Below are 26,341 nucleotides of genomic sequence, written 5' to 3'. Positions count from 1 at the left end.
CTGAGCCTGCGCATCCGGAGCCTGTGCTCTGCAACGGGAGAGGCCACAACAGTGAGAGGCCTGCGTACCACAAAAAACAAAAAAAAAAACAAAAAAAAAAACTTTTGGATTAGAAGAATTAAAATTGTTAAAATGTCCATGCTACTCAAAGTGATCTACAGAGTCAATGCAATCCCTATCAAAGTCCTAATGGAATTTTTTACAGAAAAAAAAAAAAATCCTAAAATTCACATGCAACCACAAAAGACCCCAAATATCCAAAGCAAACTTGAACAAGAACTAGAGGCCTCACACCTCTTGATTTCAAAATATATCACAAAGCTATAGTAATAAAAAAAATGATACTGACATACAATGACTATATAGACCAATGGGAATAGAATAGAGAGCCCAGAAATAAGCCTACACAAATACAGTCAAATGATCTTTGACAATGGTAACAAGAATACCCAGTGGGGAAAGGATAGTCTCTTCAATAAATGGCATTGGGAAAACTGAATATTCACAAGCAAAATAATGAAATTGGACCTTTATCTTAAACCATACAAAAAAAAATTACCTTGAAATGGAAGACTTAAATTTAAAAGACTTAAATGTAAGGCCTGAAACTTTTGGATATATCTCCAAAGGAATTGATATCAAGATTTCAAAGAGGTATCTTCACTCCCATGTTCACTGCAGCATTATTCACAATAGTTAAGGCATGAAAGCAACCTAAATGTCCATTGATGGATGAATGGATAAAGAAAATGTAATATGTAAATAAAATGGAATATTATTGAGCCTTAAAGAAGAAGGAGGAATTTCTGCCATTTGCAACAACATGGATGAACTTGGAAGATATTATGCTAAGTTAAACCAGACACAGAAGATAAATACTATGTGATACCACTTATATGAGGAATCTAAAATAGTCAAACTCATAGAATCAGAGAGTAGAATGGTGGTTGCCAGGGGGTGGGAGAGGGGAAATGGGAAGTATTAGTCAAGGGCACAAAGTTTCAGTTATGCAAAGTAAGTAAATCCTAGACATCTACTGTATAGCATAAAGCCTATAGTTAATAACACTGTATTGTATATTTAAAAACTCGCTAAGAGGGTAGATCTTACGTTAAATGTTCTTATCACACAAAATAGTAATAATAATAATTATTATTATTATAATAATGGTGAGAGGAAACTTCTGTAGGTGATGGGTGTTTATGGCATAGATTGTGGTATGGTTTCACAGGTACATACTTATCTCCAAACTCATCCAGTTGTATATATTAAGTATGTACAGCTTTTGTATGTCACTCATACTTCAATAAAATGGTTTAAAAATGTTTTTGTTCTGCTCAGTCTCTTCTGTTACACAACATGTCAAAATATTTCATCACATCTTTTTCTGATTTAAATTTCCTGAATGTTGCATATCCTGACTTATTCTGTGGTTGGAAACTGGAGTGAAGCATTTTCTAAAACACTAGAATGTTTTGCTTTCAAACCTTCCCCTATGTTCTTAATCACATCATCTCTCTTAATTTCAAGGTAGCTCATTATAACACATAAGCATACAATATATGATACATGATACCAACCAAACAATACCTCAAAACTCCAGTTTGGTAAAAACAGGAATAGAAATACCTGTCATTATTTTAGAAACCACTGCATGTTACAAGCAGTCTGTTTAAATACAAGTATTCAGATACTGGGAGTTCCCTGTTGTGTGTATTAATTAGTGAGGCTGGAGCTAAATGAATGTTGGTGGAGATGTTACACGAGGAAAGATAGAGGACGGCACTGATTTTGTAATTCCAAGGTCTTGGACTCCTACTAAACCATCTCTGTGAGTACAGCTAACCATCCCATCAATCAAATAGCTTAAACACAGTGATTAACAGAGCTTGGTGAGAAGAGCCATACTCTCTCAACTTTTAGATACTACCTGAAAATCAACTGAAGATAAAATTTCTAAGAGAAAATCAAGTTTACCCAATGTTTTAAGTGCTAGTAATGTTGTAAGTGGTAGTATAAACTTATTCTGCTTCATTGAATAAAATAAGTCAGATTCCCAAACACTAGGAAATGTCTTAATATTTTGCATCCTTCTCTGATCTGCCTATATTTTGTTAATCTCCATCAAGATTCACTTGACATCTGCCATTTTTCCGAAGAAGCCTACCTAGAAATGAAAAGTTGTTTACATGAAATAATCCCTCCTAAAGACAGAGCACGTGGCTGAACATATCCAAAAAAAAAAAAAAAAAAATTTCCAAAGAAGCTTGAGTCCCAGATTGCCACCAAAAGAGGGAATTCATTAATTCATTCATTTTACCAACTACTGTCGCAGGCAACATTGAAGATTCAACAGTAAACAAAATAGACAAAAATCCCTGAATCAGTGACACATTCTGAATCAGAGCTAGATGAGAGTAGAGCTGCCCCTCAGAAGCACTTAGGCAGCAAAGCTAGAGTAGAAATGACTGCTTATTGGAATGTTGGTAAGGTTTTTCCTATTCTGATAATGAATTTTTGTGGAAATCTAATACATGCCTCGTTAACCCATTTATTATTCACAACAACCCTGGGAATAAATATTATCCCCTTTTTACAATGAACAAACTGAAAAAAGGTTATTTGAGAACAGTATAGGACAACATAGCAAGTAATAGCGGAAACTCTAATCCAAGATTCTGATTCCAAAATGGAGCTCATTCCATTAGTCCACAGCTCATCTAATCCCAGCTGTAATGGTCCTCCCAAATTCCATCACACTCTTAAAGTCAAAGTAGGTGAGAAAAGGCTGATTATGAGAAAAGTAAGCATTTCCCCTCAAAGCACAACCTCCTGGTTGGCATCCTCAGAACAAGCTTTGAATCAGTGCATTCCTTTTTCTCTATCAGGTAGCTAGTAATAGGTCACTCTAATCAACTCTTTATTCACCCCTCTATTAGAAATCACAACCTAAAAAGCCCACTCAGCCCAGCTAACTCACCCTCTCATTCCTCCACAGAACTGAGGCATGTTTACAATTTCAAACAAGACGACAGGGTTTGAGCCAGAGAAGAGCATCTATATATAATATCATAAAGATTCAGGCTGGAACTAAAATAGAAATAGAGCATTCTCAATGTTGATGGGCACTTCTTCACTTTCCAGTTGTAGCATGAAAACTGACAATATCATTTAAATAAAATATGTGTTTGTATTCACTTTTGCAAAATTTCAATTGTTCTCCTCCATCTTTGCAAACTTCGCAAGACTTTAATAGTTTCATTTAAGAATAACTTATGGTTGATTGATAGGTTTTTCTAGTGTTTTAAGGCTCTGATTATACTCCTTTCCTCAAATCTTCCCAAAACTACACATAATACCCATCAAATAAAAGTGAAAATATATTTATATTGATTTTTAAAATTTTCATATTTACTTCCTTTCATTTAGGCTACCACCCATACTGTCATTATAAGAACTTGGTTAAAATATGTTCCAACTAAAGCTTGGTAGTCTTTGAATGCTAGATAAAAATCATTCTCTGCAGCTAATGAAGACAGAAACTCTGCCTGTAACAATATTAAGTTTGTTTTCTCTGGTGATTCAGAGAAGTGAGCAATCTGTCAGTAATACATTGAGTGAAATTACTTGTCTTGTAGGAATAACTGCTGACAGTCACTTTATTTCAGGGCTGACCCAAACATCTCCCTGCTGACAAACAAATTACTATGTCTAACTTTGAAAAGGTAACTAGCTTGTTTCTAATTTTGATTGGCCTCTCAGAATCCCTTATACATACACTCAGTCCCATCCTTCATTGTATTAAAAAAAAAAAAAAGCAACAAAAAGTGTTTTGGGGGGACAGGTTTGAATTAATGAGTTAAAAAAAAAAGTAAAGGAAGAAAACCCTATCGTTTGGAACTAAGAAAAAGAACTGTTATTGCTTCATTCCAAGACTGTTACACAGATAAAACTAGTAAGTGTGTCTACTCTACATTAAGACTGGCAGTGCCACCAATGACTGACTGGGTGAGTGAACACATTACCGAGACAGTATTGTAGGAATTAATTTTCTTCAATAAAGTGATTTTTAAGGCTCATGTATTTCACAATCTAAACATATGTCACTGTTTCATAAACAAAATAAATGGATTAAAATAATACATTACCAATATGCTGACATGTGGAGATATTTTAATTAGAAATTCTTAAACTGTGTGATATTTAGCTGTTGTATTTGCTAGAGAAGCATGCATCATTTAATAAGAAAGCATGAGACAGGTGCATTACTTTGCATGATATGGTACCAGATTGGATTTCATATAAACTATGAGGCAACATTACTTCCAATTAAAAAACAAAACCAAATTACTTTAGGTACCTATCACATTGAAAGTAACAACAAAAAATGAATCAGTACATTAAAATCACTCTTTCGTTTAAAAAAAAGTGTCATTCTGAGCTTAGTTTCTGAGACAATATTTCTTCAGAACAATCTAACATCTTAGCTATTTAAAGGCCATATTTACATGACTGCCTCATTATACTGGTCCCCCCCTTTTGACTTACTTGAAGGATCAATGCTAACATAGCTGAGGAAAGCAAATGGCAACTGGTCCTGAAATTTATACGGGTAGAGAACTGGAATAAGTAGCAATATAATATATTGTTTACTGTAGCAAGTGCCCTCTGTTCTCTAAAGGTCAAAAGCACTGTAACCTTAGAGTTACAGTTTCTGATTGTTCCCAGGGTTAAATACATTATCAAAATTAATGGTTCAAGCCCCTCAACCTTCAGATATATGAGTATTCATGCCTCCATCTGCTGAAGTGTTCAACTAAAAATAGCATTCTTTGGCCTTCTCTCTCCTAATATTGTGCTCCTGAGGCAGAGAAAACCATGCCTTAGATCAGCATGGAGTACCAAAAAAAAAACAAAAAGCAAAAAACTTTTCTGTGTCTTTCTTATTTTAAAGAAAGAACTGGAATATACTAACGTAAGGAGGATCTTTCCACTTTAAATACCTTTTCTCTACCTGATAACAAAATTTCAGGCTTCCAGAGTATAACTATACTGTTAAGATTACCCAGGCTCATTAATGTTAAAAGTGACAACCTTTGAAGGACAAATTAACTGTACGTCAGGTAGAGAGGACCACTTCTGAGCAATGCAGCAGGGTGTGCGTGGAGGTGGTGGTGGTATATATGTGTTATGGTCCTTCTTCCTAAGAATCTCTGATTAGAAATAAAACCCATTAACATAATTGTAATGCTTAGTATCCACAATTTATCATGATCCTATTTATCATGATCCTATCCACAGCTGACACAGCTGTGACATTTAGCTTGTCAAAGGAATGGAGAAAACCCTGGCTAGAAAAGAAAGTAGACTTTAAAATCAATAAAGCAAGATATTATTAAATTTTCTCTCTACTTTTGCTCAAGATTTAAAATGTTAGTGTCTATAGCAGGTTAGATATGGGTGTCCACTGTGCAGTTCATGGAAGTCCCAATAAACATGCTATACTCATACCAGGATAGTTTGAGAAACCTGCCTTTCAAACCACGTCAATCTTTTCTAAGCAAAGGTTTCCTGACATGCATGGAAAGGTACAAAAAGTGGAAGCTAGAGAACAGAGCAAGAATAAAAAAACAACAAAAAAACCCAGGAAACTCTCAAACCACCCCAAACTTACACTGCAAAGCTATGAGGGCCCCCTGCCTTACCAGATTCTGTATTTAGTCTCATTAAAGTGGCAGGCATGTGGCATATGTTGTGCTCCTAGATCCGCATTGCTACAGCACTACACGGATCTGGCACTCACATATATGACATCATGGTTTCCAGAAACCCAACAGAAGCCAGATTTGACAGCATCAGGGGTCTGTGATGGTGGGGGGAAGAGAAGTCAACCTAAGTGAAAATTAGTAAAAGAACACACGGGGTAGAAAACTGGCTAAGGGAAGGTTGATGGGATAGAACTCAACACCTCAAGAGAAAATAAAAGTCAAGAGGAGAGGAAGTTTTGAATTTGAGCCAAGGCCACTTGCTTTTACATTCTTTCAAGCACTTAAAAATTTAACAAACTACCTGTCCTGAGTAGGTAAGCTTGCTAACTGTCATCACACAGAAAGGCTTGTTCTTAACGTCCAGCTGTCTCACTGCTTGCCAATCCTAAGCACAGTAGATTTTTAGAACGTCCAGAAATACGGCACCTTCTCTACAGCCAAAAGAAAGCCTTAGAAAAGAAATCCCTTCTGGCTGTATAGAAGACCGCAGATATTCTAACAGTATATGCCTTGTCATGTCTGGGTGGAAACCCCCTATATACTTCTTATAATCAAAGGGAAAGGGAAAGGAAGAAGGCAAGCAACAAGGTCTGAACTCTTCCTTAGGCTACTTCCAAGGTGTCCTTTGATCTTGTCCTCTTCCTTCTTCTTAGAAGTGAGCTTTCTCTATCATTTTCCAAAAATGCAGATTTAAAAGCAACAGAGAAGATAATGTCAAAGGGACACTTTATTGATCACATAGTAGTTGATATGTATAGACGGGCAGAGCCAATAGGAGCTGAATATACAACTTTGTTAGATGTAATTTGTTTTCTTCTGTTTAAACTGGGTTTACCATCCTAGGTTAGAACATAAATGTAGTATTAGATCTAACCCAGAAAGTTAAAGTGTATTTCAGTGTGAGATAACCTGTCTCCTTGTTTTGTGACTCAACAGAGAGCTAGCAACCCTCCAGCATCTGATAGTACCCCGAGAGGTACTCCAATGATATAGGAGAGGAATTAAGCATGATAATGGAGAGAGGAGGACTGGGTCCCTATAGGAGAAAGGGGTTTGGTTTTCAAAAGAGCCGTATGAGCCATCCTCTCCCATGTAGTAAGAATATCCCACAAAAACAACAAAGAGCTTTATTGAAAGTTAAATATGAAGGGGCTACTATAATAGTTTATGTCAGGCCCAGGCACCCAACCTCACTTCAGCCAGAGAAAACTAAATTTGAAAACCTGAATTTGGTAGAGTTAGAAATCCTGGATAATAACTCTGACTCCAAGAATATTTCGTAACCTTGGTTAAATAACCTGACCTCTCTGAACCTCCATTGTTTTGTCTGTGAAAGCAGAATTATGTTTTATCAACTCCATAGGGTTGTTACATGGTCAAATGAGGTTTTTTTCTTTTAATGTTTAAGTGTTTTTTAACTCCTATACAGCATTATACATTAAAAAAAAAGAGTAAGGGAAATAAAGATGGTTTTGAAAGCACTCATAACGTAAAGAATTTGCCTAAATATATAGCAATAAACAATGTATTTCAGAGGCGTTGGTCTGGGGTTTGCCTTTTTCTCTGAAAGAAAAAGGAGCAAAAATGAGCCTCCTTAGGAATGAGAAAAAGAGAAAGATTATGTTTTAGTGTTTAGGTTGAGTGTTTGCTACTTTTTAAAAAAAGCCTAGAATATGACTGAACAATCCAGTCCCCCACCCAATGAAGCACCAATGGAAGCATTCATACCTCAATCTGTTTGTGGTTGTAAGAGTGGCCACCACCATGTTCAAAGGTGTCCAAACTCCTGCCAAAACGGTCACTTAGGCCCTTTAGCCTTGGGTTAATTTGTGGGTGGGAGACATGACCTTTCTGTTTAGTAGCATATTCAGAAAAAAAAAAAAAAAAAGACAAAACATACTGTCAGAACTCATGAAACAGAACACATATTTCTAAACCCAGGGTATTGACCACACCAAAGAATAGAAAGTAGGTTTAGGACCCAGATACTCTCTTTCACAGAAACTTGATTATAGGATCAAACTGCTTTCTTATTTTTGCCTCTGACTCAAGAAGACACACAATAGCATAGCTATGGAAAAAGGAGAAATAGATTAGATTGATTATGAGTGAGGTTTCTTTTTATATTTTTACCAACTGCAGTAAGTTCCCCTGTCAGTAGTAGAGAAGGTGAGGGTTTAGAAGAGAGGTAGGGTTGCTGCTTTCATTAGGCAAAATGTCTAGCTCTGCTAGGCAGTCCATAATGGACAACATCTTCAAGACTTTCTGAATGAGGCTTATGACAAAAACTTCTCAAAGTACTGCAAAAATTCTTTATTTGTAGACCCAGTTGAAGGTACTCAAAATGATACTTTTTCACGGTAAAATATCTGTACATTTTTTACATTCAAGTCATATGAGTAATAGCAAAGAAGAAACAAAAATGCCTAGTTAGATGCTATTCCCTAGACTATTTAAGAAAATTCAAAAAAAAATCACAGTAAATTATAAGAATAAAAAACTATCTCTATCCACTGTATTGAAATTCAAGTTACCATACATTTTCTAAATGTTCAAATACTGAAGGTTTAACCATTATTTTAATGATATTATCTTTTTGTTTTTGTTAAAATATACACTCATAGTTATAGTCAATTTCCCATTAAGATGGCAGTGCTAGAAGGGTATAAAGATTACTTAGTCCTATTGTTAACCCCCCCGCACCATTTTACTATGAAGAAGAGAAGGTGCAAGTGATTTTTTAATTTAGCTTCCAAAACACTTTCTCTCCAATTTTAGTTCCATAGGTAAAGAACTCTAACCCAGAATTTGGTCAGACACCATGCCCAGACTTTTGACCTGGCATGAGGATGAGGACGAGAATACACATATTCAGGAGCAAAGTGTTCACATTTTCCAAATAGTTAAAGTAATTTGGTAATAACAACCCCCTATTCCATGAGCTGCAAGAAGGAAAATATCCAACATTGTTTTCTGTTTTGATGCTTACGTGTAAAAGCTAATTGGACATGAATGGAGACGTGGACGAAGAATTGATAAGGAAAAAGCTTACATACCCAATAACAACCATAACAATCAGTCATAAAAAATTGTAAAACCATTAACTTACCGATCGAGAACATACAGTACTAAGTCATAATGTCATTTTTTCCTTTAAAAATATTGACATGACAGTTTTCTCTTCTACTTGCAGTATGGTAAGTACATAAGGTGTTAATCCTTCTAGGCTATGCTTAAAAAATTATTTAATATCCAGGCCATTATTTAGCATACAGCTGGTTAGCAGTTTTCCACTAAAGTACTGGCTCGTATCACACATTTTTTTCTTCTGGCACTCACCTGGAGCTGTAAAGGGCTGAGTCCAGAAGCAGCAGCAGCTGCCATTGTTGATGGAATGAACTGTACAGGGTAGTTATCACCTGTCGGAAAGAACAATGCATACAGGTTTAGACAATGAACAGGGAATCACAGCAGGCAAGTACAAACATGGTCCTTGGATTGCCGGAGCTTTACAACATTGCTCTAAGCCCAAACATCTGCAGAAACAAAAGGCTTAGTTGGGCACAGACTTGCACTGCTGCCTTGGAACTTTTTGTTAACAGATAGCTGGTAGGCAAACTGGCAAAACATGAATGTGATGTTAAAAAAATTAAATGTGCAATTCAAGCATGTTCACTCCATTACAAATCTTGTAATACATCATTTTTTTAAGAGTAAAAAAATATCTTAAAGCCAGGCTGACATTCAGTTCACTGAGAAAGCATTAAGGCTTTTACATTAAAACAACAAAACGTTTTGCCTTGGTAGGCAAGGCAGAGTATTACAGTCCAAAAAAGATTAAGAATTACTGACTGTCCATAACCCTAACGTTTATTTTATAAAAAATAGAGGAAAAAAATTAAATGCAACCTCTTTAATTTGATAGGGGTAAGAGAGAAGCTAATCTTATCTGCCAACATTCTATGAAATGCCTGGTATCCCAAATAGAGCGGAAACTATGTTTTTCTGCGCTAACTTCCGGTGGAACCTAGTACAGAATCATGCACACACACTAGGCACTCATCACTTATTCTCTGATGATGATTTGATTAAATAAACACACATTTTACATGGGATATCTGCATTTAATGTCTGGTCGAGATTGAGCATGGTTTAGCAGAGATCAATGCTACGTCTTAATGTGTTTCTGGCTCCAGACCACTCCTAAACAGGGGGGCTGAAGTACCTTCTGTGACCTAAGAACATAGGCTGTATGAAGCGAACAACCTGAAGAACCAAGAGAAAGTGATGAGGAATGTATTGTGATAGTGGCAGTTGAAATCAAAACTAATACTTACGGATAAATTACACAATATCAGTGATTTCATGGAGTATCACTTTGACTTCAGCCACTTATTTTTAGGCTATATTTTAATAGGCTGTTCCTCCACACATTTTTGACATTTACAATAATCATGCTGTTTTGCATGAACTTTTCCACACTAAAAGCTGAATATAATAATGAAAAGTATAGAAAGAATCACAGTAATAAAGGTAGTCAACTAGAAAGCAATGAAACCCCTTTTTTTTTCTGCATGGACACTAATACCTGGAGCCTTCCTGGTGCCCCTGGTTCGTTGGAACTCATCCTGTTTGCCACATGAAGTTGCACTCAGCTGGCCCAATGTAAATGTTAAGTTGCTTTCACTTTTAACAAATTGTAAGCTTCTAATCTACACAGTCTCTTTGCATCCTATCCATAATACCTCATCAGACCATTGAGCACAGTGTGCGCTTGTACACAGTCCAGTAACAATTGGCTTCTGATTGCATACGGAGCGCTGCTACAATGCATTCACTAACACTATACTGTGCTAGTCTCCTATGGAGTAATGTTCAAAATATCTGATCTTGTTTTTCCCCTTCCATGAGGTTGATTTTGGTTTGCAGTGCTACATGAGCTTTTTAAAAAAGATAACTAGGCCAAATTATTTTTTATGGTAAATGACTGCTGCTTTATGCTTAAATAATTCTACTGATCCTCTTGATATTTAAACTAAATTATCTGAAGAAAGAATATCCTAATCTAAGTCAAACAGTATTTCTTTGGTTGACATCTTATCAGGTTAAAAAAATCACAAAACGATGCTGAATTAATGATGCTTCAAAAATAGAGAAAAAAAAATCACCATTCCAACCATCAACATGGGCTGCCTCTCAGAACATTTTAGAGCTGTTCTTTCTTTAAATATCATGCATTATTCATACTAACTCTAAGCCATAACCCTCCTCCCTGTAAGTTTAATACCAGTTGTTTTATTTGTACTAAAACATTTTTCATGTCAAACATATTTAAAAAAATCAAACTCTAAAAGAATTCCCTGGGGCACTCCTTTTTTCATAGCTGTCATGCTTCTATGCTATGAAATAGCTGATTTTTTTTTTTATAGTTTTTGGCTTGCCAGTTAATTTATTACCATCTCTACCACACCCTGTAGTACTCTCCAGCTCACCTGCTGGCTACAAACAGCTTTCTTTCCACTGCTGACAAGCATATTTTTAAAATGTTTTTAACCTTTCTGCTGGTTTGAATCTGTATATCTGAATATAATCTTTGGAAAGCTATGTCTCCAGAACATATTGTATCAATACCAAAAGTAAAAATGAATACATTAGAGCAACTGAGTATATCACAGGGAATGATCAGAAGAGAGAGAAAAAGGAAAAGGCCAGAGAGGGAGAAGGTAAGGGTGAAGAAGAGGGGGGTTAAAAGTAGAAGAGAAGATTTAAGAGGGAGAGGGATTTAGAGTACTGTGAAGTTTAATTCTTTTAAAAAGTTACAAGCTTTCCCCCCTCCCCCTCGCCTTTAATTGTCTCTGTGTAAGAGTCGATCAAGAAAAAGTTCTCAGTGGCTGACTTGGCAAGGAATCAGTCAACATGTTGTAGCAATTTTTTTCAAATTTGTCTCTGGATTTGAAATGCTTGCGTGAGGACCCATTCTCTTTAAATCTGTACAAAAGAAGATGAAGCCTGTTGAAACAGGTTGGTTTTAGGCACTACTGTAATCTGGCCCTTGCTGCCTCTAGTATAAGTAGACAACCTCCAAATGCCAATTTGGGAAATAATGCCCATTACATAAATCCATCTTTCCAGGCTTCTAGGTTTTCCAACTGATTATTTTTATCTGGAGCTTACAGAGCAAATATGAAACAGGAGTTACAGCCTATAGGACATTTGCCTGACATTAGTTTCACTTGCCACAATAACCAACATTGCTTTGGGATCAAAGCAGCTCCACAGCAAGAGTCCCTGAATGACAGGAAGTATATTTTCTAATTTTCAGGGAAACCGAAAGGAAGCCGAAACTTATTAAGACTTAAACACAGGAAAAGGAGGAGCTTGTATCATGAACCTAGGACCCATTAGACTCAGACTACCTCCTGCAAGAATACTCCTAGTTTGTGTAATTCGGATACAAACTTCACTTTTATTAAAAAGTAAAAAATCCCATGGGTAAAATTCTGTCCATTTACTTTGATTCCTCAGAAAGACGAGGGACTGGGATGGTTGCAGTCTTCTGAGATACTAACTTCAGATATTAACCTATTTAGAGAGTTTGGGAGGAGTAGAGAAGAAAAATACGTTAAACTAGGAGACAGGACTCAAAGATTCTTCAGTTACTGGCTCAAAGTCTCATACCTTATTTTCCACCCTCCAAAACAGAAGAAAGATATACTACACATCCCTCATCTCACAGATCATTGTCTGGTGGTATCACAGGATGATGGTAAGGTATATGAATTGCCAGATAACTCATAGATACACCCCACTTTTATGAGCTATTATCATTTTTGCTACAATATGGAAATATTTCAATTACAGCCAAGAGTATAGACTTGGACATGCCACATTGCATCTTGCCTGGATGAATGTATTCAGAATAGCAAAATATTATAACTTCTCTGTATTCTGAGGGAATGCCATAATCAATCTGAATTTATCTTTGTGAGACAGCACACTGCAGCAAAAGTTAGTAGGCAATGAGTGACACATTTAGAATCTTAAAAAGAAAACAAAATCTTTAATTTGTTCTGAGAACAATTGGAGAAAAAAATTGCCATGGATCATAGTATATATTGCTGAGATCACCATGCTCTTATTTCTCCTGCTAAATTTCTCCTCTATTCATCAAAGAATAGACCAATGATGAGAAGAGTCTTGATCTCAAGACTTTTTCTAAGAGCATCTGCATTGTTTTTCATACCTTTAAAGAAGCTAAGAATCAAGGATCAGTCTTAATTTCTTTACTTATTTCACAGATGCATCCAAACTCTTGGCTAATCATACGAAAATCATGGGATTTGTCACAATAGCAATTAAATAAGTGAGTATGGACAAAATGATATACATGTATCCCCATTACAAGAAATTAACTTAAAATAACAACTTAAAGTTCATGACTTAGTAACTCACCAATAATATAGCCTCCATATATGAAGAAGGGCACAGTTAAAATAATCTCAATCACCATAAAGCTAGGTTAGTTTATACAGGTGAGCATATATAGTTCCTTCTTGGACCTCACCACTCTTATTTAAAAAGGGGAGTACTAACCTGAAGAACCTCAGAAATGCTTTGATTTCAAGTAGATGGATTTAATTAATAAAGTATTCCAGCAACAGTCGTACATGCCTCTGTTTTAAATAGTCAAGAAGAGCTAGAAATGGCTAGCTTCACAAGATGTCATCTAGATAATCCCATACATATAAATCACATTTTTTATACACACACACTCACAAAAGCTAGACTTTTCTTCATATCTTACACACTTAGATCATGCCTGCAAGAGTATAAAATGTCAAATATTCAGAATTTCAGTCTGAATTCTACCTCCACTAATTTCTAGATGTGAAAGTTTGGAAAGAGTTAATTTACTTCTTTGACTTTTAGTTTCTTTTTTTCTTTTAACAAAATATAGATAATGCCACTTATATCTTAGAGTTGTTATAAAAATTAAATGAGAATATATATGTATATTCATATATATGTATACATATACATTTATATATATAGATATCAGCAAATAAATGGTGCTCAATAAATGCTAACTGAAACAAAGGAATTAAAAAGAAGTATTAGGTAGCAACTGTACATCAGCAAATTAGACAATCTAGAAGAAATGGACAAATTCCTTGAAACATACAAATTATGTAAACTGTCTCAAGGAGAAATAGATAATATAAACAAACCCATAACAAGAGATTGAATCAGTAATCAAAAACCTCCCAATAAAGAAAATTCCTGGACTGAATTTTTGGCTTCACCAATAAAGTCTACTGAATATTTAATAAAAATTAACACTAATCCTTACAAAATCTTCAAAAATATTGAAGAGGAAACACTTCCTAACTCTGAGGTAATGAGGCCAGTGTAAACTTGATAACAAAGCCAGATAAAGACATCACAGGAAAAGAAAATTATAGACCAATATTCTGTATGAATATTAAAATCCTCAACAAAATATTGAATCCAACAGCATATCAAAAGGATTATTCACCATGACAAAGTAGGATTTATCCCAGGAATGCAAGGGTGGTTCAACATTAAAAATAAAAAAATCAATGCAATACATAACATTAATAGAACAATGGGGGAAAAACCCACATGATCATCTCAATTGATGCAGAAAAGGCATTTGACAAAATCCAACATCTTTTCATGATAAAAATTCTCAGAAAAAACTAGGAATAGAGGGAAAGTTCATCAACATGAGAAAGGGTAACATGATAAATGAAAAACTCACAGCTAACATCACACTCAGTGTTAAAAGACTGAAAGCTTTTCTACTAAGATCGGGGACAATTATACCCACTTTCACTGTTGCTATACAACACTGTACTAGAAGTTCTAGTTAGTATTAGAAAGAAAGAAAGAAAGAAAGAAAGAAAGAAGAGAGAGAGGGAGGAAGGGAGGGAAGGAGGGAGGGAGGGGATAAGGAAGGAAGGGAGGAAGGGAGAAAGAAAGAGGCAAACAGGTAAAACTAGGTAAACAGGTAAAAATAGGTAAAACTATGTCTATTTGCATATGAAGTGGTCCTATATGTAGAAAATTCCAAAGAATTCATAAGAAAGCTACAAGAGCTAATAAATAAATTCAGCAGTTTCAGGGTAGAAGATTAACACACAAAAATCAACTGTGTTTCTATATACTAGCAATGAACAATCCAAAAGGAAGTTAAGAAAGCAATTCTACTTACAATAGCATCTAAAAGAATCAAATACTTAGAAATAAACTTAACTAAAGAGGCAAAGACTTGTACACTGAAAAACTATAAAACATTTCTGAAAGAAATTTTTAAAGATCTAAATAAATAGAAAGGCATCCATGTTCATAGACAGGAAGACTTCACATTGTTAAGATCAACAAAGCAATCTACAGACTCAGTGAAATCTCTACCAAAATTCCAACCATCTTTTTTTACAGAAATGGAAGCCAATCCTCAAATTTATATGGAATTGCATGGGGCCCCAATAGCCCAAACAATTTTGAAAAAGACAAATAAAGTTGGAAGACTCATACTTTCTGATTTCAAAATTTACTACAAAGTTAGAGTAATTAAAACAGTATGATACTGGCATAAGAACAGATATATAGACTAATGAAACAGAATAGAGAGCCCAGAAATAAACCCTTACATATAGTTAATTGATTTTTTACAAGGGTACCAAGACCATTCATTGGGGAAAAGACATCTTTTCAACAAATGGTGCTGGAAAAACTGATATCCACATGCAAAAGAATGAAGTTGGACCCTTAATTTATACCATATATAAAAATTAACTGGAAAGGATCAAAGACCTAAACTTAAGTACTAAAACTATAAAACTCTTAGAAGAAAACATAGGAGTAAATCTTTGGATTTGGCAATGATTTCATGGATATGACAGCAAAAGCACAGGCAACAAAAGAAAAAATAGATAAATCAGACTTCATCAAAATTAAACAATTTTGTGCATCAAAGGATACTATCGAGTAAGTGAAAAGACAACCTACAAAATGAGAAAAAAAACTTGCAAATCATATATTTGATACAGGATTAATATCTAGAATATATAAGAACTCCTGAAACTCAATAAAGACAAAACAAACAACCCAATTCAAAAATAGGCAATGTACTTAGACATTTCCAAGGAAGATATACAAATTTCCAATGGGCACGTGAAAAGATGCTCAAAATCATTAATCATCAGGGAAATGAAAAACAAAACCACAGTGAGATACCACTTCGCATCTACTAGGATGGTTATAATTTTTTTTAAAAAATGGAAAATAACAAGTATTGGTTAGGATATAAAGAAATTGCAACACTCTTGCATTACTGGTGGGAGTGTAAAAGGTGCAGCCCGTATAGAAATCAGTTTGATGGTATCTCAAAGGGCTAAACATAGAACTACCATATGATACAACAATTCCATTCCTACGTGTATATCTAAAAGAACTGCAAGCAGGGACACAAACAGGTATTTGTATACCAATGTTCACAGCAGCATTATTCACAATAGCCAAAATGTGGAAACAACAGAAATATCCATCAACAGATGAATGGATAAACAAACAAATATATAGACGTAGACATATATATACAATGGGATATTATTCAGCCATAAAAAAGAATGGACTTTTGATACATACTACAATATGGAGGGACCTTGAAAACATTATGCTTAGTGAAATAAGCCAGATGCAGAGGGACAAATATTGTATGATTCCATTTATATGAAGTACCTAGAATAGGCAAATTCATATAGAAAAATAGTAAAATAGAGGTTACCAGGGATGCAGGGTAGGAGGATAGAGAGTTATTGTTTAATGGCCACAGAGTTTTTGTTGGAGATGATTGAAAGTTTGTGGTATAGATATCAGTAATGGTTACAAAAAACTGCAAATGTATTAATATCACTGAGTTGTACATTGAAAAATGGTTAAAATAATAAATATTATTTTGTGTATATTTTACCACAATTTTTTTCTTAAAGAAACAGCAGGTATACTAGTAAAATTGCTTTTGGTCATCAGGCAGAGAGATAATATATCTCAGTCAAAAGCTCGGTTTTGGGACCACATTTCTAATGGATAAGAATGCAGTTTAATGTAGTTAAATTTACTTAGTTTCATGGACAGACTTTATCCCCAAACATAGTGTTTTAGAATTTTCAAATAACTTTCATACATTTTAACAAATTTAATCTTCACACCCATGCTGAGCAGCGGACAACTCATGACATATTTTTTTTAGATGACAAAAATGAAAGGCTCAGCAAGGTTAAGTGATATGTTCAAGTAAGAATTAAATAAAATAATGTAAAATATTTAACACAGTGTTTGGCACAAAGTAATTATTCAATAAACTTTAGCTGTTATCATATTATAAATAGTAAGTAAGTGTAGGAGTCATGAGCAGGCAGACATCCTACTTCTAGGATCTCCTGGGAAACTTTAAGGGTGCTACTCCAGCAGCAATCATTTTAAAAATCCCAACTACACGAAGTCCATGGGTCAGCTGCATCATCCCTGGCACACAAAGGATGCTATCCAGTGTTTTTATTTTACAGTCAATTCAATCACTCTGATATACACATTGGCAGCTACGAAAGAGGCTTAATCTTTTAGTTTTCTCAGTCATAGGTACTCAATTGTATTCATCTCACCCTGGATTGCTGTATCTCTCAGCATCATGATGTGAAAGAGCAAAGCAACCAAACTTCTCTGGTTTATGTTATGGGCCCTGATAAGTTCCTTTTTAGAAAGATGTCTCTAATTAGAGAACCAGTTTTTTTTTTTTTTAAATAGGTGGGGTTTAATTAGGGATTACAACTCAATAAAAGAATTTCAGCAGAGATTATTCTGATAGATGTTCCCCTGAAACTGTACAATCCCCGTCAGCAACATGCCTCCTCAGCAACTCACCGGAGTGGGAGAGCTTGCTTGGTGTTCACTACCCATGGGGCCCTGAAATGTCCAGAATAATGGGTCAAATTATCTGAAGAGGAGAAGGTTGATAGCCCTAAATATATTTGTTTAGAATGTACTAATATGGATTCAGAAACAGTCAACTTTAACAGGAAACATCAGCCCAAGGTGGTCCTTGCTTTCTGGAAATGAAGATAATTATTCAATCAGTTGAAGGCACAAACACTATGGAATTGTTTCAGGTTATGGGAAGGTGAAAAAAGAGCAAAAAGAGAGCCATTTATTTTGTAATTCATTAAAAACCAATGTAGCACTTATTCTTCTTCTTGCTTAGGGGATCAAACTATAAAGTTACACCACCATTTCAAGGCTTTTATATGTGACAACACTACTCCTCTAAAATTTCAGTCATTGTCTCACAAGTGAAATTATAGCTATAGCTCAGTTTGGGGCAAAAAAGTTTTCCTTGTCCAGACACCAGTCAAACAGTATTCTCCTTTCCCAGTTTCTGTGAATGACAAGAACACTGCATAGACTGTCTCCTAAGTATGGAATGTCTCTCCCAGAAGCATATGAACATATAATTTTAATCCTTTTAAAGTATAATTTTTATATACAATAAAACCTGAATTAGCCAAAGTATTTAAGAATTTAGAGTTCTGGTTAATTCAATTCTCTGACATAACTTAGGGGTCGCCAGATAATAACTTTTTTACCAGGCTTGCTTGTGATTAAAAATCATCGTACATGTCCAAATCCACTGTCCTGCCCTAAACAACAGGTTTTAGCCAACGTAATCAAATCCAGCTTTGCTACCCCAAGACACTACTCTATGCTTCACAGATACTGTTCAGCAGGGGTAACTCACTACTGCACAATATTGCCTCAATGTCTAGATTCTCCTTACTTACATACTGCAATCTCAGTGATACTGTGTGAGAAGACATTTTATAAAATGGTCCAAACTCACTGACTATATAACAATATCTTCCCCCATAAAAAACAGTATTATTCCCCCAGACCAAACAAATGAAGAGGAAATAGGCAGTCGACCTGAAAAAGAATTCAAAATAATGAAAGTAAAGATGATCCAAAATCTTGGAAATAGAATGTAGAAAATACAAGAAACGTTTAACAAAGAACTAGAAGAACTAAAGAGAAAACAAACAATGATGAACAACACAATAAACGAAATTAAAAATTCTCTAGAAGGAATCAATAGTAGAATAACTGAGGCAGAAGAACGGATAGGTGACCTGGAAGATAAAATAATGGAAATAACTACCACAGAGAAGAATAAGGAAAAAAAAATGAAAACAATTGAGGACAGTCTCAGAGACCTCTGGGACAACATTAACTACACCAACATTCGAATTATAGGGGTCCCCGAAGAAGAAGAGAAAAAAAGGGACTGAGAAAATATTTGAAGACATCATAGTTGCAAACGTCCCTAATATGGGAAAAAAAATAGTCAATCAAGTCCAGGAAGCACAGAGAGTCCCATACAGGATAAATCCAAGGAGAAACACACCAAGACACATATTAATCAAACTATCAAAAATTAAATACAAAGAAAAAATGTTAAAAGCGGCAAGGGAAAAGCAACAAATAACATACAAGGGAATCCCCATAAGGTTACCAGCTGATCTTTCAGCAGAAACTCTGCAAGCCAGAAGGGAGTGGCAGGACATATTTAAAGTGATGAAAGGGGAAAACCTACAACCAAGGTTACTCTACCCAGCAAGGATCGCATTCAGATTCAACTCAACAGAGAAATTAAAACCTTTACAGACAAGGAAAAGCTAAGAGAATTCAGCACCACCAAACCAGCTTTACAACAAATGCTAAAGGAACTTCTCTAGAGAAGCAGGAAACACAAGAGAAGGAAAAGACCTACAATAACAAACCCCAAACAGTTAAGAACATGGTAATAGGAACATACATATCGATAATTACCTTAAATGTAAATGGATTAAATGCTCCAACCAAAAGACATAGACTGGCTGAATGGCTACAAAAACAAGACCCATATATATGCTGTCTACAAGAGACCCACTTCAGACCTAGGGACACATACAGACTGAAAGTGAGGGGGTGGAAAAAGATATTCCATGCAAGTGGAAATCAAAAGAAAGCTGGAGTAGCCATTCTCATATCAGACAAAATAGACTTTAAAAAAAGACTATTACAAGAGACAAAGAAGGACACTACATAATGATCGAGGGATCAATCCAAAAAGAAGATAAAACAGTTGTAAATATTTATGCACCCAATATAGGAGCACCTCAGCACATAAGGAAAATGCTAAAAGCCATAAAAGGGGAAATTGACAGTAACACAATCATAGTAGGGGACTTTAACACCCCACTTTCACCAACTGACAGATCATCCAAAATGAAAATAAATAAGGAAACACAAGCTTTAAATGACACATTAAACAAGATGTACTTAATTGATATTTACAGGACATTCCATTCAAAAACAACAGAATACACTCTCTTCTCAAGTGCTCATGGAACATTCTCCAGGATAGATCATATCTTGGGTCACAAATCAAGCCTCAATAAATTTAAGAAAACTGAAATCATATTAAGTATCTTTTTCAACCACAGCACTATGAGACTAGATATCAATTACAGGAAAAAACTGTAAAAAATACAAACACATGGAGGCTAAACAATACACCAGTTAATAACCAAGAGACCACTGAAGAAATCAAAGAGGAAATCAAAAATTACCTAGAAACAAATGACAATGAAAACACGATGACCCAAAACCTATGGGATGCAGAAAAACCAGTTCTAAGAGTGAAGTTTATAACAATACAATCCTACCTTAAGAAACAGGAAACATCTCAAATAAACAACATAACCTTGCACCTAAAGCAATTAGAGGAAGAAGAACAAAAAACCCCCAAAGTTAGCAGAAGGAAAGAAATCATAAAGATCAGATCAGAAATAAATAAAAGAGAAATGAAGGAAACAACAGCAAAGATCAATAAAACTAAAAGCTGGTTCTTTGAGAAGATTAACAAAATTGATAAAGCATTAGCCAGACTCATCAAGAAAAAAAGGAAGAAGACTCAAATCAACAGAATAAGAAATGAAAAAGGAGAAGTAACAACTGACACTGTAGATATACAAAAGATCATGAGAGATTACTACAAGCAACTATATGCCAATAAAATGGACAATCTGGAAGAAATGGACAAATTCTTAGAAAAGCACAACCTTCCGAGACTGAAGCAGGAAGAAATAGAAAATATAAACAGACCCATCACAAGCACTGAAATTGAGACTGTGATTAAAAATCTTCCAACAAACAAAAGCCCAGGACCAGATGGCTTCACAGGCGAATTCTATCAAACATTTAGAAAAGAGCTAACACCTATCCTTCTCAAACTCTTCCATAATATAGCAGAGGGAGGAACACTCCCAAACTCATTCTACGAGACCACCAGCACCCTGATACCAAAACCAGACAAAGATCTAACCAAAAAGGAAACTACAGGCCAGTATCACTGATGAACATGGATGGAAAAATCCTCAACAAAATATTAGCAAACAGAATCCAACAGCACAATAAAATGATCATACACCACAATTAAGTGGGGTTTACCCCAGGAATGCAAGGATTCTTCAATATACGCAAATCAATCAATGTGATAAACCATATTAACAAATTGAAGGAGAAAAACCTTACGATCATCTCAATAGATGCAGAAAAAGCTTTTGACAAAATTCAACACGCATTTATGATAAAAACCCTCCAGAAAGTAGGCATGGAGGGAACTTACCTCAACATAATAAAGGCCGTATATGACAAACCCACAGCCAACATCATTATCAATGGTGAAAAACTGAATCCATTTCACTAAGATCAGGAACAAGACAAGGTTGCCTACTCTCACAACTATTATTCAACATAGTCATGAAAGTTTTAGCCCCAGCAATAAGAGAAGATAAAGAAATAAAAGGAATCCAAATCAGAAAAGAAGTAATACTGTCATTATTTGCAGATGGCATGATACTATATATAGAGAATCCTGAAGATGCTACCAGAAAACTACTAGAGCTAAGCAATGAATTTGGTAAAGTAGCAGGATACAAAATTAATGCTCAGAAATCTCTTGCAGTCCTATACACTAACAATAAAAAATCTGAAAGAGAAATTAAGGAAACACTCCCATTTACCACTGCAACAAGAAGAATAAAATACCTAGGAAGAAACCTACCTAAGGAGACAAAAGACCTGTATGCAGAAAACTATAAGACACTGGTGAAAGAAATTAAAGATGATACAAACAGATGGAGAAATATACCATGTTCTTGGATTGGAAGAATCAACATTGTGAAAATGACTATACTACCCAAAGCCATCTACAGATTCAATGCAATCCCTAACAAACTACCAATGGCATTTTTCACAGAACTAGAACAAAAAAATTCACAATTTGAATGGAAACACAAAAGACCCCGAATAGCCAAAGCAATCTTGAGAAAGAAAAACGGAGCTGGAGGAATCAGGCTCCCTGACTTCAGACCATACTACAAAGCTACAATAATCAAGACAGTATGGTACTGGCACAAAAACAGAAATATAGATCAATGGAACAGGATAGAAAGCCTAGAGATAAACCCAGGCACATATGGTAAGCTTACCTTTGAAAAAGGAGGCAAGAGTACACAATGGAGAAAAGACAGCCTCTTCAATAAGTGGTGCTGGGAAAACTGGACAGCTACATGTAAAAGAATGAAATTAGAACACTCCCTAACACTATACACAAAAATAAACTCAGAATGGATTAAAGACCTAAATGTAAGACCTGACACTATAAATCTCTTAGAGGAAAACATAGGCAGAATACTCTATGACATAAATCACAGAGTAATGGAAATAAAAACAAAACTAAACAAATGGGACCTAATGAAACTTAAAAGCTTTTGCACAGCAAAGGAAGTCATAAACAAGACAAAAAGACAACCTTAGAATGGGATAAAATATTTGCAAACAAAGCAACGGACAAAGGATTAATCTCCAAAATATACAAAACAGCTCACGCAGCTCAATATCAAAAAAACAAACAACCCAATCCAAAACTGAGCAGAAGACCTAAATAGACATTCCTCCAAAGAAGGTATACACGTTGCCAACAAACACATGAAAGGATGCTCAACATCACTAATCATTAGAGAAATGTAAATCAAAAACTACAACGAGGTATCACCTCAAACCAGTCAGAATGGCCATCATCAAAAAATCTACAAACAGGGCTTCCCTGGCGGCGCAGTGGTTGAGAGTCCGCCTGCCGATGCAGGGGACACAGGTTCATGCCCCGGTCCGGGAGGATCTCACATGCCGCGGAGCGGCTGGGCCTGTGAGCCATGGCCGCTGAGCCTGCGCATCTGGAGCTTGTGCTCTGCAACGGGAGAGGCCACAAAAGTGAGAGGCCTGCGTACCGCAAAAAAAAAAAAAAATCTACAGACAATAAATGCTGGAGAGGGTGTGGAGAAAAGGCAACCCTCTTGCACTGTTGGTGGGAATGTAAACTGATACAGCCACTATGCAGAACAAAATGGAAGTTCTTAAAAAACTAAAAATAGAACTACCATACGACCCAGCAATCCCAGTACTGGACATGTACCCCGACAAAACCATAATTCAAAAAGAGTCATGTACCACAATATTCACTGCAGCTCTATTTACAATAGCCAGGACATGGATGCAACCTAAGTGTCCCTCGACAGATGAATGGATAAAAAAGATGTGTCACATATATACAATGGAATATTACTCAGCCTTTAAAAGAAACGAAATTGAGTTATTTGTAGTGAGCTGGATGGACCTAGAGTCTGTCATACAGAGTGAAGTAAGTCTGAAAGAGAAAAACAAATACTGTATGCTAACACATATATATGGAATCTAAAAAAAAAAAAAGGTTCTGAAGAACCTACGGGCAGGACAGGAATAAAGACGTAGACGTAGAGAATGGACTTGAGGGCACAGGGAGGGAGAAGGGTAAGCTGGGATGAAGTGAGAGGGTGGCATGGAAATATATATACACCACCAAATGTAAAATAGATAGCTAGTGGAAAGCAGCCGCATAGCACAGGGAGATCAGCTCGGTGTTTTGTGTCCACCTAGAGGGGTGGGATATGGAGGTGGGAGGGAGACGCAAGAGGGAGGAGATATGGGGATATATGTATATGTATAGCTGACTCATTTTGTTATACATCAGAAACTAACATACCATTGTAAAGTAATTATATTGCAATACAGATGTTAGAAAACAAGAAAACAGTATTAGCGTCTTAACAAAGTTACATAACATGTCGATTATGTTGATATCTGTGTCTAGAAGAAAATAAGGCCCATAACCTGATTTTGAAATATGGAGAATTTTAAATTTAAAAACATGGAAATTAAATAGTTTCCACATACAGTTCATTTAAAAGGATTCCAAAACTGGTGTAGGGATAACAACTCAGATTCAGGTTAAACCAGTAAACTTAGTTTACACCAACATTCTGAAGGAAGTCAAGGTGAAGAAAGTTTAAAACTACTTATAGAGATCAGAGAAGAAGTGAACCACTGCACTGACAGAAAGATATTCTCTGACCAAATATTATCCTGTCCTTAATATGGATACTAATTTCACAGAATATAACTTGCTCTAAAAATTCTGCTCTAGAAAAATCAACTTTTAACTTTGAGTAACACAATTTTCTTTCACTGTGGTATCCAAAAACCGTTGTTACTCCTAGTTTTGACTGCTTTATAGCTGAGGAATTTTGAAAGTCAGTCCTTAAATTAGCCAATCGCTTAAGATCTCTATTCTTTGAATAATTTGGGTTGTGACACAGACATCTTTCCTTTCCTCACAAGGAAGGGGGTTTTCTACCAAAAGCATAAGAGTAATTGATGGCAAAAAATAGATGTTAAACCCCACTAGGTTTGTTTTTATGCTATTTAGTAACATTCCTTACAGAGAATTTTAGTAAAGTGATTTATACTTTATTATTGCTTTAAGCATATTAAAATACCTTTGTTCACTTTATAAACCCATACACAAAGAAACCGCTGCAGTCAGATTTGTTGCACTCAGACTGGGTGGTTAATATAATCAGGTTAATATGTTAAAAAGAACTTGACACAGAAATTATTAATGAGTAGAACAAGGTCACTACTTCTGAGCTGAGGTCAGTTACAAAGAATGCACAAATGAAATTCAGGTTGACTTTTTATTTACTTGACTATCTTCTTACATTGGATTCCTTTGGCAACATATCTTTAAACATTTAAAGACCTGTTTACAAGGATGCTCTGAAAGAAGCTTCAAACCATTATGCCCCTAATTGAATTCCCCAGGAGTCCAGTAAACTCAGAGGAATAAAGAAAAATCATAACATTTGCTAAATCATCTCAAAACATACTTCACTGCAAGGTTATGTGTCCTGTTTTTTGCGGTTCAAAGATGAATAAGAAAATACAACTGACTGCTTCATTATTTAGGCTAAAATCAAAAAGAATTTTACCTATTAGTAGCAAGCTAATTAAATCAGTCTAGTTTTAACTCTTCTTCCAAGAGAAATCAGACAACAAACAATAATAGCATTTTATACTGTATGCGACCACTCTCCTAGAGTATAAAAGCTCTCAGGAGGAGCAAAGTATCTTTAACCAAAGACAATTATTCACAGTAAAGGTATGAGAGAGAGCTGACAAAAATTTGTAGTCCTGAGGGAAAGTAGCATTTTATCTGTGAATTCAGAACAAACTCAAGTGGAAGAAGAGAAAGTAAAAGTTTTTAGCAACCAATTCGTTTACTAACATGCCCCCTTCACAATTCTAATTTTACTTTAAAATAGCTTTTATGATCTTTTTATTCATAGTTCCTTCATATGCTTCTGTGCTTGTTGTGATTACTAAGCAAAAACATATGGATCTTAGCATTCCCAAAAGAATGTGAAATCCCTTTCTACTTACCTGGTTTGTATGTTATTCCAGGGGGGAAGAGGAATCCCTGTTGGGCAGCAGCAGCTGCTGCCAGGGTCCGCTGGTCATGTGGAAAAATTGGGATCATGAGCGGAGGCATGTGACCCTGAACCTGCTAAACAGAAGAGAGCCTATGATCAGACAGAGAGCAAATGTATGCCAAGGAGTATTTGTTTTTCACCAATGGTGGTGTGCTGGTACCCAAACAGCCACCCACTTTTAACCTCATTCCAAATCTGCTCCCTGAGAAAAATTCAGGCTAAATTCACCAAATCCCTTTCAGATTCCACTGGTACACCAAGGACATAACCTCATTGTGAATTTGCCTCATCCCTGCTTCCACTAAATTATAGTTACTGGTTATCTTTTATCTTGACTTTTTTTCCTTTTATTTTCTTTCTTTTTTTAAAACAAAGAACTAGAAGAAATGTTTTCTTCTGTCACCTTACAATGTTGAAAGGTTTTGCCCTTTCACCTGCTTTGCATTCTGTACTTTATTTTGAAAATAGTACTTAGTATCTTTGGTCAGAAAGTGATGTCTAATTTTTATATATTCCAAAAGCTGCAGCTCCCCAGTTTAGGCATCTTATTTCAAAGCCTCGCTGCATTATGTTAAACATATAGCTCTT

General features: G+C 35.5%; 1 protein-coding gene across 9 annotated transcripts in view; it reads right to left on the bottom strand.

The window, feature by feature from the left end:
• Window positions 1–26,341, bottom strand: part of SOX6 (SRY-box transcription factor 6) — a gene marked incomplete at its 3' end in the record, with an annotated part of 516,843 nt that overhangs the window by 107,905 nt on the left and 382,597 nt on the right. For 6 of the 9 annotated variants that reach the window (XM_079928497.1, XM_079928500.1, XM_079928502.1 and 3 more), the window contains 3 exons: window positions 25,704–25,827; window positions 9,108–9,187; window positions 7,497–7,619 (listed from right to left, as the gene is read on the bottom strand). In XM_079928497.1, the coding sequence (XP_079784623.1) occupies window positions 7,497–7,619; window positions 9,108–9,187; window positions 25,704–25,827 (327 nt within the window). The remainder of the gene's footprint in view (window positions 1–7,496; window positions 7,620–9,107; window positions 9,188–25,703; window positions 25,828–26,341) is intronic. The other 3 variants (XM_079928503.1, XM_079928504.1, XM_079928499.1) reach the window with 2 other exon arrangements.

The sequence above is a fragment of the Stenella coeruleoalba genome (assembly GCF_951394435.1).
Source record: "Stenella coeruleoalba genome assembly, chromosome: 8".
NCBI lineage: Eukaryota > Metazoa > Chordata > Mammalia > Artiodactyla > Delphinidae > Stenella > Stenella coeruleoalba.
The sequence above is the reverse complement of the archived record's forward strand: the minus strand, read 5'-3'. Positions and strand labels throughout refer to the sequence as shown.